At 35.7% G+C, this 20,127-nt stretch overlaps 1 protein-coding gene across 1 annotated transcript; it reads right to left on the bottom strand.

The window, feature by feature from the left end:
• Window positions 1–6,179: 6,179 nt before the first annotated feature.
• Window positions 6,180–7,624, bottom strand: LOC141672963 (F-box protein PP2-B11-like). The gene is made up of 4 exons (XM_074479664.1): window positions 7,527–7,624; window positions 7,085–7,425; window positions 6,886–6,995; window positions 6,180–6,758 (listed from the first exon to the last, which is right to left on the bottom strand). Exons 2-4 carry the CDS (start codon window positions 7,394–7,396, stop codon window positions 6,323–6,325), a joined length of 858 nt encoding a protein of 285 aa, XP_074335765.1. The 5' UTR covers window positions 7,397–7,425; window positions 7,527–7,624; the 3' UTR covers window positions 6,180–6,322.
• Between the last annotated feature and the right edge of the window lie 12,503 nt (window positions 7,625–20,127).

The following is a 20,127-nucleotide window of genomic DNA, read 5'->3' as shown; positions in this document are numbered from 1 at the left end:
TGTGCCAAATATAGTCAAATACTCAATTTATGCACCATCTCAAAGTCAGATTGATGTGGCTCCAATAAATGTGGAGTCACAGCCAAATTCTCTCACAATTGAAACACCTCACACACACAATTCTCCCAAAAACTCACTAGATGTGGATATGATAATCACATCAAATCCTGATTATCCATCTATAACATTCATAGAGGAGACAAAATCTAAAGCAAGTAAGCATGATCTTATTGATGATTTATTGGATCACTTGCCCTTTTTTCTGAGACTACTGATAAGTCTGTGCATACAAATCTCAAATCAATCACCACAGAATCGACTGTAGTTTCAACTCCTAAGTCTTTCATTTCTACCTCTTAGACGGATATTCCTCATCCGTTAACATGTGATTGTCTCTCTACAGATTAAGCTTAACAACAATTATCCGTTGTGAGTGACACTCACAACTGCTATTTCGACGAATATCTCTTATCCGTTGAAAGTCTCTACACAACTTGATATTTCCAAAATTGTGACAAGTGTAGACGACTTAGTAGTTGTACAATCACTTTTAGGACTGAGGGGGGAGAGTGATTTGAATGAGAGGCTGAGTTGCTATCAGGCAAAAGGAGAGGAAAAGAGTGAACCTTCACATGTTATTTCTTCCAGCATGGTTAAACTGAGTGAGAGGAGTCCCGCCTTAGATGGTGAAGGTGAGGGTGTGAGGGTGGGAAGCCAAGGGGAGCTCTTGATGCAAAAAGAGAGAGAACATGAGAGAAAAGCACGTACAGAAGAACATTGGGAGGAACCCATTGTAAGTGAGTTAAGGGATGTCAATGAGGCATATAAAGAGAGGCTATTTCAGTAAGAATATCAAGCTATTATAGATTCTGTCTCTTTTGAAGCTGATGCATTTACTCACCCTATTCCAGCATATCAAATCTTAGTTGAAAAGGGAAATGAGGATGCAGAGAGGACTCTTAATTTGGTACACACTACAGCCTCTATGTTAAGGGCAAAGGATGCAATCAACTCTCTTCCACCTATAGCTGGTGATAATTTTGAGTGTGATTCTGGTGATTCGTTTGGGGATAATTCTCATGGAGAATATGTGGACGGAACTGGCATGAACATAGGGGAGATGCAGAATATAGCTCATCTACAAACACTCCAGCCTGGGTGTTCATAAAAGATTTTAGTTATCAACACTTCAACTCCACACTGTTCAAACTAATTCCTGAGACTCAGACAGCCATTCAAGCCACCACCAATGCCAGTACCAAAAGTCTTGTACAAGCCCATCTTGAATCTCTGCAACTACACAAAACTCAGACTCTCAAACAAAATTAAGATGTGGATGAAATAAAGAACACCACTGAGAAAGTCAAAAAGGACCTCAATAAAATAATGGAGTACAAACTTCCTGAGTCAACAATGGGAGACATTCACTAGAAACTCAGGAAGGAAACCGACTTAAATAGAATGGTCGAGGCATTGGATTCATGACTGACAAAAGTGGAGAATTTAATTACCAAGATACTTGTCAATCAAGTAACTTAGAAATATCTTCTTCAACAACTGGTGACTGCTCAAACATCCAACCCTACCTTACTTGATGATAACAAAAGGGCGAGAAGAATGTGCGTGTACAAGTCAGTAAGGTAATAGTTCCATCTATTACCTTCACAAAGCAACCAATGTTAGACAACATTGATTTGAATAAGTTAGCAGCGGCTGAACTAAAGCTGAAAGAACAAAGACAAAAGATAGATCAAAGAATTTCAGAGGTTTTTGGCTCAACTACAACTCAAGTCAAATCTGTAAAACACTTCACATAGTTGAAGCCAATTAACCTAGAAGAATGAGTTCAAAGAAAAGGAGCTAAGGGTGAAACCTCAACAAATAATGAGTTCAACAACTTTATGGTGTTGAAGCCTAAGCAAGCAAGTGTGACTATATCATTAAGGCACCCAATGTTGGTTGACTAATCTCCTCACAGGCCTGATGAAGACAAACTGATGGGTTCCTCAATTGTAAGATTCAAGCACACCAAAGACTCTTTTCTTAGTTCAAAAATTGCAAAAATCTATAGATATGGCAAGATGATTTGTGAATGTCTGGGCACCATCAATTTGGAGAAACTAAGGATAAAGAAGATAGAATACTTGGAGCTCAGAAAATAAGGATGAAGCAAGCTGCAAAAAGAGTCAAGCAGAAAACTCAAAAGACTGAGACTGCATCTGCAATTACAACCTCAACTGAGATGAAGGAGCCAGTAATTGGAGAAAACAAATTTGGAAAAAAGGGAAAAGAATCAAGAGAAAGGCCAAAAGGAAGTTATTTGAAGATGATGAAGAAAAGGAAGCTAAAATAATCCAGTCTACCACTATAAGTCAAACAACTATGCCCACAGTGGAGCAAGTTGAATTCAATGCCCATCCTGGTGCGAACTTTCATGGTGAGCCAATCATTCCCAAGGATGAACCGATAAACTGGGACAACTTACCGATTCCTGAGCTAAATATTCCAATTCCAATAACATCAAAAAGGAAGAAGAAATCAGCAAGAAAGCAAGTCAAGTATGTCTTATGCCAATCAAAAGCCTTATCCAAACCCAAACCAATAGTCAACAAAGGAGATCAACTCTTTATTAGTGACATAAAAGAATTATCAGATATTAACCTTTACCTGGATGAACATGATGAAGTAAGAGCAATTAATGCCCACAGTAGACTCTCAGAAAGATTGGTGTTCAGGTACAGGGGTGGAAAGGAAATCACATGGCCTCTGCATATGATTCTCAATGAAGGCTACAATGTCTTGGTGAAAGTATTCTCTACAATGAAGAAAGATTTTGGATTCACCAAGGTGGCCAAAACAGAGGTACTCAACAAAATTCAACAAATAAGTCAAAGCAGAAGAGATCCAAATACACTACTAGGAATCTTATATATTCCTTACATTGGAAGTAGAGTGCATTTGAGACCATACTGGATGATGGAGTTCAAGGATGAAATAAATATCAGAAGATTCTTTAGACTTGAAGATCAGATGAAAATATCAAGCAATGATACTCTCAAGGAAATGCAGGAGATGTTGGATCTCAATAATGAAGATGAATCTGAGTTCTACAGACGACTCCAACACCAAATAGAAGAAAATAATGACAAATTGGGAAAGAAGACTAGACAATCAAGGAAAAAGGATTAATTTGCTCAGTCTAGAGGAGTACCTTGAAAATAGGTTCCAAAATTTCTTAGAACTTTCATTTGTGCAATTTTCAATACAATGCAGCACTTATCATTTTTATCTACTATTGATTGTTTATTTCGTGTAATGTGTTTTGTTATTATCAAGTCCTCCTAAATTTATGCCTATAGATCTAGTAGATATAAATTGAGGGAGATTTTTAGGAATATGTTGTAAGCTTGATGATAATTCACCAAAACACCTTGGTAAATTTAATTAAGTGGATTTGTAACTATCAATGGATGACCATACTTGTTCATCCGTTGATAGAGTACCTTATGTTTCAATAAGTTTTTGTAGCATATATTTGTATACTGTAATAACTTAGAAGTTTAGAAGTTGTAGAAAAATTTCAAGTCATGTTGACCACTAGAAAGATATGCAAAATAGGCTGGCTAATTGTAAATATTAGATGCCTTGTAATTTTGCATAAATGAAATAGTATCAACTGCTAAGAAAATACTTTCAACGGATAAACTACAAAGTTTCGACGGATGACTCAAGATATTTTCAACGGATGATCCATTAGAGATTCAACGGATAACTCATGTGGAGTATTGACGATAACATTGAAGTCTCGACGGATAAATAATTCAAATAGAATTTGAAAGTAACTTGACAGTCACATGGGTTGATTGTATACAAAAGGAATGTGGCATCCTATTTGCAGGTTTGAGAGAACAAAGGAGCATTTTCATTTCCATGCTTACTTGAGGAAATCCAAAAATGCTGGACAGAGAGATGGAGCAACATGTGAATAGACTTAGAAATTTGTTTTATTTTTTTGTCTTTCTCATGTGTAACTTGGTAATAGAAATAGATTAATTATCGATTGAATTGAAAAATAGAAAAAGCTACATCTGTTAGGAATTTCTCTGTTCTTCTTTTGTAAAAACATTTGTGAGCAAATGTGTGCATTTCTACATCAGAGAGTTCTCATTCATATATATATCTCTGGTGGAAAGATCAATCCACCTGAAATTTTTTAAACTATTGTGTTTACTTACTTTGTGTCTTGAATACTTAAATCTTTTATTCCGCATATTTGCTTATTCAAACATAGATATATTTTGCAAAGAGATTTGATTATTTTGAAAAGGAACCAGAATTACGTTCAACCCTTAGGGTATAACAGATCCGCTAATAATTTGTTAATTAATTACATTTGTAATCAAATAATTTACAAAACTAGACAGAATTCTCTTGAGCTAACATATTTTCAAATAATTACATTTGAAAATAGCTAACACATTTTTAAATAATAAAATATGTAATAATACAAGATAACTAAAAATTCACCTTAAAGAACACTTGGGCAATCATGCCCAAGATGATCGATGTCCATCTGCAATCGCCCGGAAGATGTATTTGGAAAATTTTGTTTTGTTGGGCTTAACTGATAGGAACCCTTGTATAGAATTATGTTATATATCATACCTATGCTTTAAAATTAAGTTAGGGAATGTTATTCAAAAAATTGAACTTGACCAACAAAATTAATTACCAAATATAGAATTACTCATTACATACAGAAAGTATTTTTGAATTAGACAAATATTAAAAAGTAAACATGAAAAGTTTGGTGGTTATAAATTTATGTACATCATTAAATTTAGAATAATTTGACTTGACCACCAAAATCAATTACCTAATATAGAATTACTCATTACATATAGAAAGTATTTTGAATTAGACAAATTAGTTATATGAATATGATTGAAAAGTGAACATGGAAAGTTTGGTGGTTACAAATTTATATATATCATTAAGTTTAATTCAAAATAGTAATAAATATTGAATTATACATATTTTGATTTGTATTTTATTAATTCATATATTGCTCTTTAAGTTAAAAATATGCATTTAATCCTTATTTTTCATTGGATCTTGACCATAGGATGTCATTTAAATAAATGGTATTGAACCTCCACCTGTATATATATACACACATAGATACGTATATATATATTATTTTCTGGATTAGAAAAAAATTATATTATTGAATCAGGTTCAAATTAAAATTTTAAATATAATTTGTTGGTTCATACAATGATATTGCGATAAAATAAAATAATATACAAGATTTATCTCGACGATACAGTGAGTGAGATTTAGTAAGAAAAGCATAAAGGGTCTCGGGATATAATAAATTTATTAATATAATTGAGTAGGCTAAAGATTAGTATTGAATCTGTCTTTATAGTTAATTTCGAAATATAAATTGTGTGTCTGACATAGGGTTGGAACAAAATAATAAAAATAAATTATTCATCCTGGTTAAACTAATATAATATTCAATCAAGTCAAAATAAAATTAAAATTATATTATATTATAATATATAATATAAAAAATTCTAGACTAATTAGCAGGAAAAGTTGCGGTAGGTAAAATAAATAAATGAACAAAGACACCAAAGAAATGCCACTCTTAAAACCCTGTAAAATAAGGTCTGAGAAAGGGTCTCTCACTAGAACCAGCATTACTGATCGTTTCACAAAGACTTGCTATGTTTTGTGGTGCAGCCAGCTTATTTCAGCCAGCTTATTCCAGCAATAAGTAAGTGAAGCACACTTATTGCTTTAGAGAAAATCAGGTGAGGATACAGATGCTTGTCATGCTGGAGTTTGATCAGGAGAAAGAGAGAGAGGTATCAACAGGAGGTATTGAAGAGACAAGCTCTCTGGGGACAATGCTAAGGCTGGATTACTCATGAATTATACAAGGCAGGGTCTGCACATACTGAAGGAAAAGAAACTTCATACAACATAACATCATAACCAGAAGATAAAGGAAAATAAGTTATTATATGACTGGAGCCAGAGTAAATTACTTAATAATAACTCTTTCTATTGTTTTTCACCTCAGGGTGCATAAATTATATGATCCAACATAAAAAGAGAAAACCTACCAGCTTCCAGTTATTAATAATTATGGACTGAACAAATAAGTAAAGCATCAATAGCTATTTAGTTGTGCAAATGGCTAATTTATAATATTAGAAATTACAGCCTCCACAACCTCGCAAAGTGAGTCGGAGTTCATATCAAAAAATTGATTTATTTCTTTTACAACTTTTAGGTCGGATCTCGATTCCTAAAATAGTGATACGAGTTTTTCTTTCGCGCTTTTCACTTCGCTAAGGCTCATCTTGAGTTCCTTTTTGTCACCACTTTTTTTATTGAAGTAATCGCCTAATTCAACATGGTATGCACGCGTTCCCTTTTCTCTTATTTGTGGATACTGGGGATCAGTTAATATGGGCCTATCTGAATTCATCGAGCCATCGGAACCATCATAATCGTAAGGCATTTTAGGTATGTAGACAGTCTTGCAATCGCTTGGGTAACCACCATCAGTTCCAACATAAGTTTCTAACGGTTGTTCTTCCCCAAATCCTCCAAAGTAAAAATTGGTGATATCGAACATAAGATATGCAGTGTAGGTCGTATCTGGGGATAACAGAGATGTACTTATCTTTCCACAAATTTCTAAAATATACACAGAGGAAAGCTCAGGGGCGAAGCCAATTCTGTTTCTTGACCATGAAAAAAATCAAAAAAAATCATAAATTAGCACCCTGCAATGGGGCTATATGTATGTGTGTGTATGTTTATGCGTTAATTTCTAGTTATATTCACACATATAAGATTTTGGACCTTTTTTGATAACAACAGTGTTCCAAGAAGTGATATGGTTTGCCATAGGAGAACGTCCTTGGAAATAAATGGAAACACCTAATCCCGCTGATTTTGTCTAACCAAAAGCACTGCGATGATCAAATGAAAGGGGGTATATATTGATGATAACCAAATAGGAGTAATAAAAGTTTAACAAAAGGGAAAGAAAATAATATACCATAGCACCGTCATCAATGATTAAAGGATTATCGGAAAGAAAGAGATACAAATCCTTGTTGGTTGGAAAATCCTGGAGAGTACTTGAATCAATGTTATTCCAGGGATCATCGAAGTCTGGATTTGGGAGTGAGTGCAGAGTACGACGAGAGATGAGATCAACTGGTAGAAATGTACTCCAAACATTGTCAGATATCGCAGCTGATTGGAAACTTTCGGAGACAATTGATAGGCTCCCTCCAGCATCCACCGACCTAGTACGTGAGACAATCTTTTCCATCAATTCTTGTGGCAAGGCATCCATATCACCCATTATGCCATAACACCTTTGTCTAGCCAAAACTACAAAACAATTAAAAAGAGGGGTTAGCTATATATTGTAACTCTAAGCAATGATGGATGCATATATTATTAAACATTTTTCATCTCCACCATAAATTCACCTCTACAAGTATCACGTACAGCTCAATCTGAGAAACTGTGTCTGGACTATTATTTTAATTTATAGATAGAAGAAACATGGTTGTATCATATTTATGGATTGCATTGATTTGATTGCATTTGGATTTTGAATATCCATGTATTAAATTAGGTGCTTTAATATAAATTATATCCATTTTAAAAATAATTATATCGGGAGTATAGATATCTAATTAAGAAAAAAGGAACATATTCAATTTAATTTTTAAAAAATTGACTTTAATCCATGAAAGATTTCAAAATATTGAAAATACGCTAGTAATCTTCCAAAATCTACTAACTTTTTAAATAAAAAAAGTCCACCAACTTTTTAATAACGCCAGATTTTTATAGATTTTTAAAACATCCAAATCCAATATTACCATATTTTAAAGAATATTTCACAATCTAAACTGATACTGATTTCAATAATCAAAAATTTTCTTTTAAATGTGGATGTACACCCTATAAAATTAATAATATTGAAATATCTATTTATTTTACTCCATTTATGATAAAAATTTATAATCACTCATAAGCTAAAACTGAAATTTTTGCAATAGCTTATCTTTAACTTTTACTCAACATATTATCTATTTGTAATAGAAGTTAAAAGTCAAACTTGATTTAATTATTTTTTTACTCATAACTAGTTTCAATAAGGGTAATGATCAAAAATATCTTTTTTTATAAAAATGTGACAAGAATACTATTTTCAAAATTTTTGGCCCAAAATATCAGACTAATACGCATTTGAAAATTTGATAATCCTAATACACATCTGAAAAATGGGTATCATATAAATAAATAAATAAAATATTAAAAAAAACCGAATAGGAGATGCACATTATAGACATGCATTATCGGAACGTACGTAGTAATACACATTTATAAAATGTGTATTACTAATACTTACTTGTAAATACAAATTAGGATGATTATTTTGGGCAAAATTTTTAAAAATGGTATTCTTGTAATGTAATCTAAAAAAGTAGTAACTTATCATTTTCTTTCTTTCAATAACACATTCACTATAATATATATTTAATATTTTTAATTGACTAAACTTTTAAAATCTTTTTTGAATGTGCACCTCTTGAAGTCTTTTAAATGCAAAAAGTTACCAAATATGTTAATTTGATTTACGGGTATTGACAATGCTCTAAATCTTTGTGGGCCAATCCTTTCTTTAGAACTGAGCCAGGTCCGAATGTAGGGTACTTGAAATGGAATGGTCAATGGAGATTCGATCTCCGGGGACACCTCCAATATAAGAATGAGTATTTTAGCCAAATTATAGAGAGAAAGTTAGAGAAGATAGAGCTTACTATCTTTGATTTTTTTTTGAACCCTTTTTCCCTCTTACTTTGTGGGTATTTAAAAGAATCAAGGACATGTGAGTGCCACATACATGTGGGGGAATGTGTAGCAGCTGTCATGCCTGCTGACGTCGGCGGCGGTGCCGTCAGTTGTACGATGGTGACGGCTGATGGTGTCTCAGGAGTCCCATATGGATGTGTTAGTCTTCCATGTGGGGTGTTAGTTGGGTTTTTGGCTGGTACCCGACTCTCTTAGGTGGCCAGGGTTTGAATTGGCCCCTCATCATGCTTGGGCCTAGCTAGCTGGGTCGGGCCTATCATTTCCCCCACTTATATATATAACTTTTAGTTGTATGGGGGAGTAAGCGTGAAAGCTGTTATGGTGGCATTCAGTTTAACCATCTGTTATGATTGACAAAGTTGAGGCAGAGTTAAGATGGTGACCCCCTTTGAAAGGTGGTTGGGATCATCTTTAATAAGAAGGGCATAGTTGAGTCGAAGCTGAGATGCTGCCCCCTAAGGTAGGCGGTTAAAACCTCCTTTCATATGAATAATGTAGTTAAGTTGAAGTTGAGATGGTGTCCCCTTCTGGAAGGTGGTTGAGACTATTTTTCATATGAAGGGCATGGTTGAGTCACACTTGAAATGGTGCCCCCCTCTGGAAGACGGTTGAGACCGTCTGACATATAAAGGGTGTGGTTGAGTCGATGTTGAGATGATACCCTCCTCTGGAAGGTGGTTTAGATCGTCTTTTATATGAAGGGCGCAATTGAATCGAAGTTGAGATGGTGCCCCTTTGGAAGGCGGTTGAGACCGTCCATATGAAGGGTGTTTTTTAAGTTGGATCCGAAGTTGAGGTTGACTGTATCCTTTGGTGAGAAGTTGTGTGACCTTTGAAATCTAAAGGTGACAAAAGTGGTTTTTTTAAAGAAGTTTAAAAAAGGAGGGTTTTTGGGAGTTGAGCGCCAAAAAATTGGGGAATGTGCATTGATGGCTATCAATGATACATCATAAATGCGTGGGTTGGAGACCTGGAGAGGTTATGCTAGAAATTAGGGGTGTGGGCGCGTGGGAAGCCAAACCGTCGTTGGTTGATTTCTTGGCAACCAATGACGAGCTATCACGTATCTCTGGTGGTTTATTTGTGTTTTGTACATAAATAACCCTTCTCCTTGTCACTTTAGTGTATTATCACTGAGTGATAAAAAACATAGGGAGAGAGAAACATACGGGATGAGAGAAATCATCATAGAGATCAGAGTGTTTGTCGGAGTTCCAATCATATTGTGGTGGTTGCAGTTATTTGTTCTTCTTTTAAAGGTTAGCCTTTCATCTTTAGTTTTCTCATTGCTCTCGCTGCTGTTGTCTTTTTGTTCATGTATAACTATTTTTCGCTTCTTTACATTGTGTGTTGTGGTTAGAATTTTTCCAAAAGCATTTTATTTTCTTGTTAGAATCACAGGTCCTGATAGCATTATGTATATTTCTTATTTTTAGTCTTCTTTGCGGTTTTTGGGTTATTTTCCAGGGTTGCACATATTTATGGGTCCACGTGATGAACATCAAGGTTGATGTTCATCTTTTCGTGTGTGTATATATATTTATAATCTAATAGAGTATATTTTTCTTGGTTGATTTTGAGCAAATGTTTTTGTTTGTCGAGGTTATTTTTGAGTGCGGGGTTTTGGGAGATAATAAGGTCAGTGAAATTACATTACCCAAGCACTGTGGTTGATGCCGTCCGCGAGTATGCTAAGATTCAGAGTGGGGTGTACCACTTTTTCAGGGTCCGCAAGACGGTTAGAGCCGAGTTGTAGCAAGTAGTACTAGTTAGCATAGTGGTCGAGATTCGGAGGATACTACTTACGAGAGGCTAAATCCACTAGATATCGGGGTTGACGGCGAGAAATCCTAGGTCGGAGGTTCCGTCCGTCGTGATAGTTGTTTAGAGAGGTGGTGATTGTTCTGGCGTGGCAGTGTCGACCATTATGCCAATGAAGAGGATTGTGGAGGCTGTGGCAGGGTAAGAGCCTGGATTAGCTTGATTTTGGGTTTGAATGTTAATGAGAAGCTGGTTTATGCCGGTCGTGATCAGACGCTTCATTGGGATGTTAAAAGGTGGTTTTACACTGGGAGGCTCAGCTATTCGGCTCCTGCTAATGAAACCTGTACTTCAGGACGTATGGAAGGAATTAATGGAAATCGGCATTCTTCCTCCTCAGTTTGACAGGAATTTGTTGGATGATGCTTCTGGACGCAAGGCGTATGCCAATGTCCCGAGCCGGTATACTCGGGAGCATGAGCAGTTGTCAAATGAGGTTTTGATATCCCTAACATGTATGAATGAATGAATGATGACGAGGATTAGAGGCCTTATCATCGGCCCAAAGGTGGATGGGTCACAGTTCCTGTCAGTTTTTTCCAGCTTGGGTTCCAACTTGGACTTCATCGCTTTGTCCGCCACTTGTTCACCAATGTTTTTAAGTGCGGCTTTGGCAAGTTCACCCCTAATAGCATGAGGAGCATAGCTTATTTCATTTCTCAGTGTGCAGAGATTGGAACCAACTACCTGATTATTGTTCAAGTTATTTCGCGTCCAAGTCATGAGCAATGTCCCTATTTACGACCTTCACTAGAGGAGTAACAAGAAGTTTGGAAAAAAGTGGTATCACATGCCCTCATAGATCTTCGCCCGTGGGGGGATTTGGCTTGGATTCCAGGCTGGAATATGAAGATCGATGTCCTGTTAGAGCCATTTGCTGTTTCGGAAGACGAGCTGCGAAAAATCCATCGATTTACCCAAGAGAGCCAGATAGCAAGTGGATTTTAGAGTTGATCCAGGATAGGTATTTTCTGGTAATGTATAATGGTAATGTAGTTCATGCATACATAGCTTGCCTTGTCATTTATATATATTTGCGTTTGGTATATTGTTGTCCTAATTGCTTTTGCTTCATATGCCTTGTATTAATTGTTTGCAGCATTTTTACTCGGATTTTTGACCATTTGTCATGTTTGTATTGTAGTTCTTCATCGTGCTATTACTTATCTAGAAATATTGAACAAGCGGGCCATGTTTAAGGTTTTTAAGGAGAGGTGTGTGGATGGCCCAAAGGAGGGTATAACAAAGAGGAAGCCTGCCACTGCTGCCAGTGGGGACACGGATACTGGGTCACATGCAAGCTAGGCAATGGCCAGGAATCCAGGAAACAAGCAACAAACTCTGAAGCCTTACTTGTAGCAGGCTTTCGATCGTACTGGTTCAGTTGTCGTCCCAAAGGTGGAGGAGATTCCTAGCTCGGATGAGGGGGGGCAACCCCCCGAAGCGGGATGTTGGCAAGGCAAAGGTTCAGAGTACTCAGGAAGGGAATAAGTGGGATCCAATTTAGAAGATTAATGAACCCAAGGGTGAACTCGGGTGGTCGACGCTCGATATTTGAACATATAAGGGTTTGTCGATGTCGGGCCCCCTTATCCTCATGACATTTTGAAAGGCTTTCAAATGTCGGCCGATACTGAGTACTACGACTCTTTGGGTACTATGAACGACACTGCTTGTCTTATCCTTTTTAGCTAGGGTTTGTGGTTATGGCTAGCTCCAATTGGATAACTAGGCACCGCAATGAGGTGGAGGCTGAGAAGAGGAAGCGGGAAAATGCCGAGTTGGATGGCGCAATGGCCGCCTGTCAACTAAAACTCTCCCTGAACTCGGCCAAGCTCTGGGAGGGAAAAGTGAATGATTTTAGCATGGATGTAGGGAGGAGGAACCTGGAGATTGTCAATTTCCAAGGAGCTGTTAGAAAACTGAAGAAGGAGAATCATAAGTGAGAGGCGGATCGGGCTGAGCTGGAGCGACCGAGGAAGGAAAATGTGGAGCTGAAGGTGAGGGGGCCGGCAGGGAGTTATGTGGAGAATGTAAAGAGGTTTAAAGACTAAGTCTTATGCCCACCTGGTGACCCAGAAGGTTGCTCCTTCGTATGATATGGGCTTTAACGACTTTGGGACCTTTCTGGGTGTGAGCAATGTGTTTGATCTCCAAGTTCATAATTATGAAGCGTATGTACAATAAAAAGGAATAGATTGAGCACCATTTTTAATCAAAATAAATTTCCAAGTTTGAGTTATGTTTTTTGTTCTTCACCCTTGGAATCTCTTCCACACCTTATCCTTGATAAACCCAAAGACTTCCTTATTTTCCCTTCACACCAACGACGACAAGCCAAGGTACATACAATCATGCAAGTTATTAGATACCCTCAGAATAGTAGAGAGTTAAGATCTTATGTGTTGTTTAACATTGGAGCTAAAATGAATCCCATATTTCTGGAAGTTCACAGATTTTTCTGAAAAGTCCCTCGCAAGTATTAACCAGATCCTTGATAATTTATGTTACCCATTGGCTCGCTCAAAAAAATAGAAAACTTTCACGAAGAGTAGATGTAACTTTTGGAGCTGCTTGACTGATCTGAGAGCTGTGAATAAGTCCTTTTCTTTCTTCTCTACTCAATCTAGTAGACAAATCTTCCACACATAGAAAAAACATGTTTGGGGACAAACGGTCCCCCTGTTGAAGTCCCTTAGTAAGCTAAACTGGACCAACATAAAAAAACTCGTACGATATAGTGGTAACGCACATCATTATCCATTTCATCCACTTTTGACTGAAGCGCATTCCTCTCATTCTTTCCTTTAGAAAACCCCAATCGACCATATCATAAGCTTTAGTAATATCCAACTTTAGGGCAATTTCACCTTCTTCTCTTGCATTTTTCCTTTGCATATGGTGAATGACTTCAAACGCAACCAAGACATTATCAATAATACTCCTACCAGGTAAAATGCAGACTAATGCTCAGAAAGTAGAGAAGGAAGAATTTTCTTTAGACGGTTTGCTAATACTTTTACCAAGATCTTGTATAGAATATTACATAAAGCTATTGGTCTCAAGTCTCTCATACAACTGACATTCTCCTTCTTAGGTATAAACACCACATTTGTATCATTTAGGTTTGCTGGAAAAGAGCAAATAGATAACCATTCCTTACAACACTGCAATACTTCATGTCCTAAAATAGACCAAAACTGCTGAAATAAGGCAGGATTCAAGTCATCTGGCATAGATGCTTTATCTCGGTGCATTTGCTTTATGTGGTTGTGAATTATTTAAATGTTAACTGTAATGCATGGGAAATTACGCTATTATATCATATTAATGAAAAATTATGTGTTTAATATGCCATTTATGTGTAATTATCTATAAAACCCTAATTGTTACGTGTTATGTGTATTCCGTATTGTCCAGGTATTTTTAGGATATTTTTCGGATATTTTATTTCGAATTTAAAGCCTTCGTACCAAAACTTATACGACCTGACTAGGTTTTAATAGCTGATATTTTGAATAAAATAATTGGCTTTATTTTTCATCGAACGGCTAGTACCATCGCATTTTTCTGAACATCTAGATATTTTATAAATTTTCTTGTTTCGCAAAAAATGACTTTTTCGGGCCCCATTGGGTGTTTAAAACCCCACAAAAATCACATTTTTATTTTTATAAAAGTATAGGACTTTTATTTATACAATTTCTTTGTATTTTTGAATTATTCACAATTTTTGAGAAATTTTGGCATATATTATATATATATAATATTTAAAAATTAGAATTTAATACTTAAGATTTATAAAATTAGGGGCCAATTAATTTTAAAAGATGTATATAATTAGGGCCTTAATTTTAATTAGGAGTATTATTTTTCCTACTATAAATAGTTAATATTTATTTAAATTATTATTAATTAATTATAAAAATTCTGCAAAATTCTGGAAATTCTCTGAAGAACAGGGTTGGCTCGGATTTCAGGTCAAGAATCAATCGTTGATTTTGAGCGTATCTGAACACCAAATCGATCGATGTGAGTACCCAAATAGATCCTCTCAATCTGTTCTTTCGATTTCTGGTATCAATATCATGTTTTGATGCATTATTTTTAAATTTTAATTTCTAGGGTTTTTACCCGATTTGGTACTTTTTTATTCTGGGGTTATCTGTTGAAATTGATGTTGTATATAGCTTTATTTGATGATTTATGATTGATTCTTGCTAATTAATTTTACAAACGATTGCTTGAATTGATAGTACGATATCTAGGGTTCATGTATTCTTTTGTTTGATTGTTTTTTATTTTAGAGATGTCTAAGATATGATAAGGCATAAAGGTTTAATTTTCTGTGTTCTAAGCTTTATTTTGACATATAGAACGTGAATTTTGGAATACAATTTAGGCAGATCAGAGTTTGCCCGGATTTTAAGTCGGTTTTGATCGAAATCTTGTTCTAGGGGTTATTAAGGTGTTTTGTTAATAGATTGATGTTTAGAATTAAGTTTACAATAGATTTCATATAAAAACGAGCACAAACGGATCGTGATTTGGCCTGAAAGTGACTTCACCGGAATCTGGAAAAGTTCATCGGAGTTAGGTGGTTTTTCATTAGAAAAGAAGATGCGTTCATCGTCGATTGTTGATGAAGACGGTGTTGGACTGCTGTGTTGATTTCAAATGAAATTGACACAGAAAAGAGTAAAACGGAGTCGAATGGGGGTAATTAAACTGGCCGGAAAACCGGTTGGTGACCGGAATCTTCACCGGATTCTGGGTTCATCCCGACCTGTTTTCAGTTATTGCAGACCCGGATTCAACCCGGTTTAAAACTCGGTTTTGATCCAATTAAACCCAAATCCATTTCCTGAAACTTGTTTCTGGAAATTATTTTATTTTTATTTTTATTAATTATAAAATCAGTTTTTATTTATTTTATAAATTGATCCTTTAATTATTTAATTAATTGATTTATATTATAAATAATTCTGAAATATTTTCTAAAAAATAGAACTATTTATTTATTTAATTATTTATTATTTATTTATTATTTATTAATTATTAAAAGTGATTAATTATTTTGATAATTAATCAAATATTTTTTAATAAATCATAATAAATTTATTTTAATTCCAAACATTATGGAAAAATCATTTTTAATTCTAATTTTCTCCAAATAATTATTTAAAAATATTTTTAGGGGTCAATAATTAGTAATAATTATTTATATTCAATAATAAATTAATTTATCTGTATTTATCTGATAATAATTGAACTGTTTATCTGATTCGAGCGAAACGAAAGCCCTTTGACTCAGAAAAATAATTTGTTTTCATTAATAATAATATTAAATCCTAATTTCTTTTAGAAACTAGTTGATTTTTTATATTTACTTATTTGTAAGCCTTAGTGCGTGTAGAGACGTGTCCAATAAATTCCAAAAAATAGGAAACGAGTCAGATATTGTTCAATTAAGGGAATAGCGAGTCGATTTTGATTCTAAAAATTATTATGAACCTAAAATGACTATGTGGCTTAGGTGCTTATGTGAATTATGTGGTTAATCGAGTCTTATATGTTAAGAAGTAATATACGGGTTAGTAATACGTGTATTGGTAGACGATAAAAGCTATGTGAAGTCGATTTGAGACGTGATTGAGATACAGAATAACTAAATAAGCCTATTTCTTTGATAGACGCAAAGCCAGCAAGGCGAGTCGAACCGGTGATAGATAACGGTAAAGTACTTAGAATAGATCGTTTGAAAGATAAGTTTTTCCCCAATTCAAATTTCAGAATAGTGAAGTTACTTCAGAGTCTTATCGCAATTGTACACGTATGATTCATGTTCATAAACACTGACACACAATTATTATTCCTTAATTCATATTTTATTTCGATTCCTAATTTCTCCTTTTTCGTTGAATCCTCTATTCATATTCCAAAATTTATACACACCTATTGATATATTCTGGTGTTGGAATATATCAAAGCATACTGATTGTTCCGGTTGCTCCTCTATGGACTGGATAGTGACGATTGGGATCAGGTTTACACTTGATCCTAAGGACCGGGACATAACCGGATCCTTGTGTTGGGCTGAAGAGCCTGGGTACCCGAATGAATCTATACATAGAGGTGTAGATCTGCACTATATCCTGGCTGATCAGCAGGATATAGGTGCGAACTTGTGTCCAGTTTAGTTCAGTTGTATTCGTCAAAAGTGGCCTTGTCTCGTGAGGTTATATCTTTGTATATGTAACCAAATTACCAGTTCATTTAACTTACTATAGCACTGCTTATATATTGCGGACTTGTTGAGCAACTTATGGCTAACCCCTTTCTTGTTGTTATTCACCTTATTATTTTCAGTAAGAAGTAAAATGAAACCTATCAGGACTCGAGTGGTAAAGAAATGAGTGAAGTCGCGGGACCTTCTCATACCAAAGGTGTTGATCCCAATCTAGGAAGAAAGCTTTGAGTTGCCTGAGCAGGTGTAGTGTAGATAGTTAATGTAGGTGGTTGAATAAATGAGAAAGGTAGTTTAAAATGGTTAGACAATGGTTTGTAACAAAGAGAGTTTGTAAGATTTAAATTGGGTTTGTAATAAAGTAGATTGTGGTTTCTTGTTTTCATACTTCAACCTAAAAAGATCATGGTTAGTGTTAAAGGGGTTTATATATATAATATATATATATATATCAGTTTAAGTATTATTCGGGCTGTACAGGTTTGGTGATTAGCTAGTAACCCCCAGACTTATACCTCAGGTCTGGAGGGCGTTACAGGTTTGGCATCAGAGCTATAGGTTAAGTCCCTAAAAACAAGAACATTATGATTAAGATAAGATAGGAAGATCACATAAGATAGGAATAGTATGATATGAGGAGTATTGTTAGGATTTAGATAAGTCTAGGTTAGGAAGGTATAAGTTCTAGGATTGTTAAGTGACCCTTCTTCTTTCCTTGTTATATTATCAAATAGCATCATCAGGATCTTCCGAGTGGACAGTTACTGGACCAGCTGCACTAGCTATACCACCAGTATCAGCACAGGTATTTCCACCACTTCCACCACCACCACTACCCCGGGAACCAGAACCACCAGCTCTAGAGCAGATACCAGATCCAGTAGAGATATTTGATCCGTTAGAGTTCTTTGAGCTGATGCTTCCACCTCCACTCCCCATAGAGTATCAGATCATTCCAGAGATTGAGCCGGAGTTTCCACCAACAGTATTACCTCCTATACAGGTGCACGCTCCAGAGCCAAAGGTGTTTCAGATGGTCCCGATTGAGGGAATGGGTGAGCACGATAGGGATTATATTTGGGTTTACCACAGCAGGGTGTTGCAGGGATACCGAGAGTTCCATCATAGGAGTCTGTGGGACATGTTATTGAGCCACACATGGTTCCATATCATGAGTACAGTGTTGTGAGAGAGGATGTTGAGTATTGGAGATCTCAGTGCAGGGAGATCATGGGTTTGTTTGATCAGAGACTGTTAGTTGCACTTCGGTCAGACTACATGATGAGGCAGAGGCTTCAGTCGATAGTGATGAGTGCCACTTTTGAGTTGGATGCTTTGATGCACGATGAACCGCATTCGTATGCAGAGTTTCATAGAGCTACCCATTTGGCACAGTCAGTTATTGAGATACTTCGTGATGAGTAGAGGCGTATTCTACCAGGGTTTTGAGATCTGACGTGGGAGACTAATTGTGTATTATATGTGACATATGTAGATAGATGCAGCCTAGTGTAGTGTGGTTAGTATGTATGAGTGTAGTATCTAGTTTTGACTTATAGCAGCAGTAGCCATGACAGATCTGACCGGGACTTTTTGTATCAAGAACTTACACCTGAGGCTGGTGTCATATATATAAAATAAACTTTTTCAATATTTTTCTTTTGTTTATTTACATTCCAGTCTTTACGACAATTACATTTATTTTATTGTTTTACAGTTCCATATTTCAAATTATGTTTAATCTAAAACAGTGTATTATCATTTTCATTTCAAATTATTAAAAAAATCATTTCAACTGATTATTTATATTTCAAATCATTTAAATTTCTTATTTCAATATTAGTCAAATTGTTTTCTTTCCATAAACCATTGTTTAAATTTCCTGTTTTAATACCGAACAAATTGTTCCTTTATCTATTATCAATTGTTTAATAAATCATTAAAAAGAATTATTTGTTTTATTATCAGAACATGGCACCAAAAAAAATAACCAGAACTGAAACCTCCAACAGCAACTCTGAGGGACAAACTAATGACACTATGAACCAAATATTCCATCTGATGCAACAACAGATGGTAATGATGCAACAGCGAATGCAGCAACAGCAGCAACAGATTCAGCAACAGATGTTACAACAGCCACCTCGTCCTGAACCTCAGTTACCACCAGTTGTGCATGTTATTACCTTTAAGCAGTTTCAGTCAGTTAAGCCTCCAGAGTTTGAGGGTGCAGCAGATCCTACTAAGGCTAGGGCTTGGTTGAAAGAAATGCAGAAAGCGTTTGCACTTGTGAAAGTAGGTGAGGACCAGAAAACTGATTTTGCTAGTTACTTCTTGAAAGGAGAAGCAAATTATTGGTGGGAATCCAATAAAGCTTTAGAAGATGAAGATATTGTAACCTGTCATAGGCTTACGGAATTATTTCTGGAGAAGTATTTTTCTCGCTATATGAAGAACCAGATGGAAATCAAATTTTTGGAATTGAAGCAAGGAAATATGTCGGTATCGGAATATGAAGCCAAGTTTATTGAATTGGCTAGGTTTGTACCAGAACAAGTGGATACAGAAGAGAAACGAGCTCAGAGATTTCAACAGGGATTACAGCCATAGATTTGCAGCCGAGTTGCAGTTTTTGAATTGATGACTTACACCGCCATGGTCCAGAAAGCTACGATTATTTAAGGGGAAAGTGAAAGGTCCCAAAGGGAAAAGGGACAAGAAAATTTTCAGAACCGTTCCAATAGGAAGCCGGGATTTCAAGCCCGGGAAAATATGAATTTTAAAAGGACATGACAAGGCAGCCAGAGGGCAGGTAATCATTTTCAAGCTCCCAACCAGCAGGGAATCATCAGACCCCCACAGCTGTATTGTAAAACATGTGGTCAGAAACATACGTGTGTCTGTATCAAGGCAAATGTGACATGCTTCAGATGCAAATAGAAAGGGCACTACTCAAACCAATGTCCTGCGGGAAGAACAGAAGTTACTTATTTCCAGTGTGGAAAGAAAGGACATGTTGCTAGGGATTATAGAGGACCAGCTATGGAAGCTAGTGTTCCGAAAGTGTTGGCATTACCTCCACCACCACAGTATAATCAGCCTAGAGCAAGAACTTTTAACATGACAATGAAGGAAGC

Source organism: Apium graveolens, chromosome 7 (genome assembly GCF_009905375.1).
Source record: "Apium graveolens cultivar Ventura chromosome 7, ASM990537v1, whole genome shotgun sequence".
Lineage (NCBI taxonomy): Eukaryota > Viridiplantae > Streptophyta > Magnoliopsida > Apiales > Apiaceae > Apium > Apium graveolens.
This window is presented reverse-complemented; position numbering and strand designations above follow the sequence as displayed.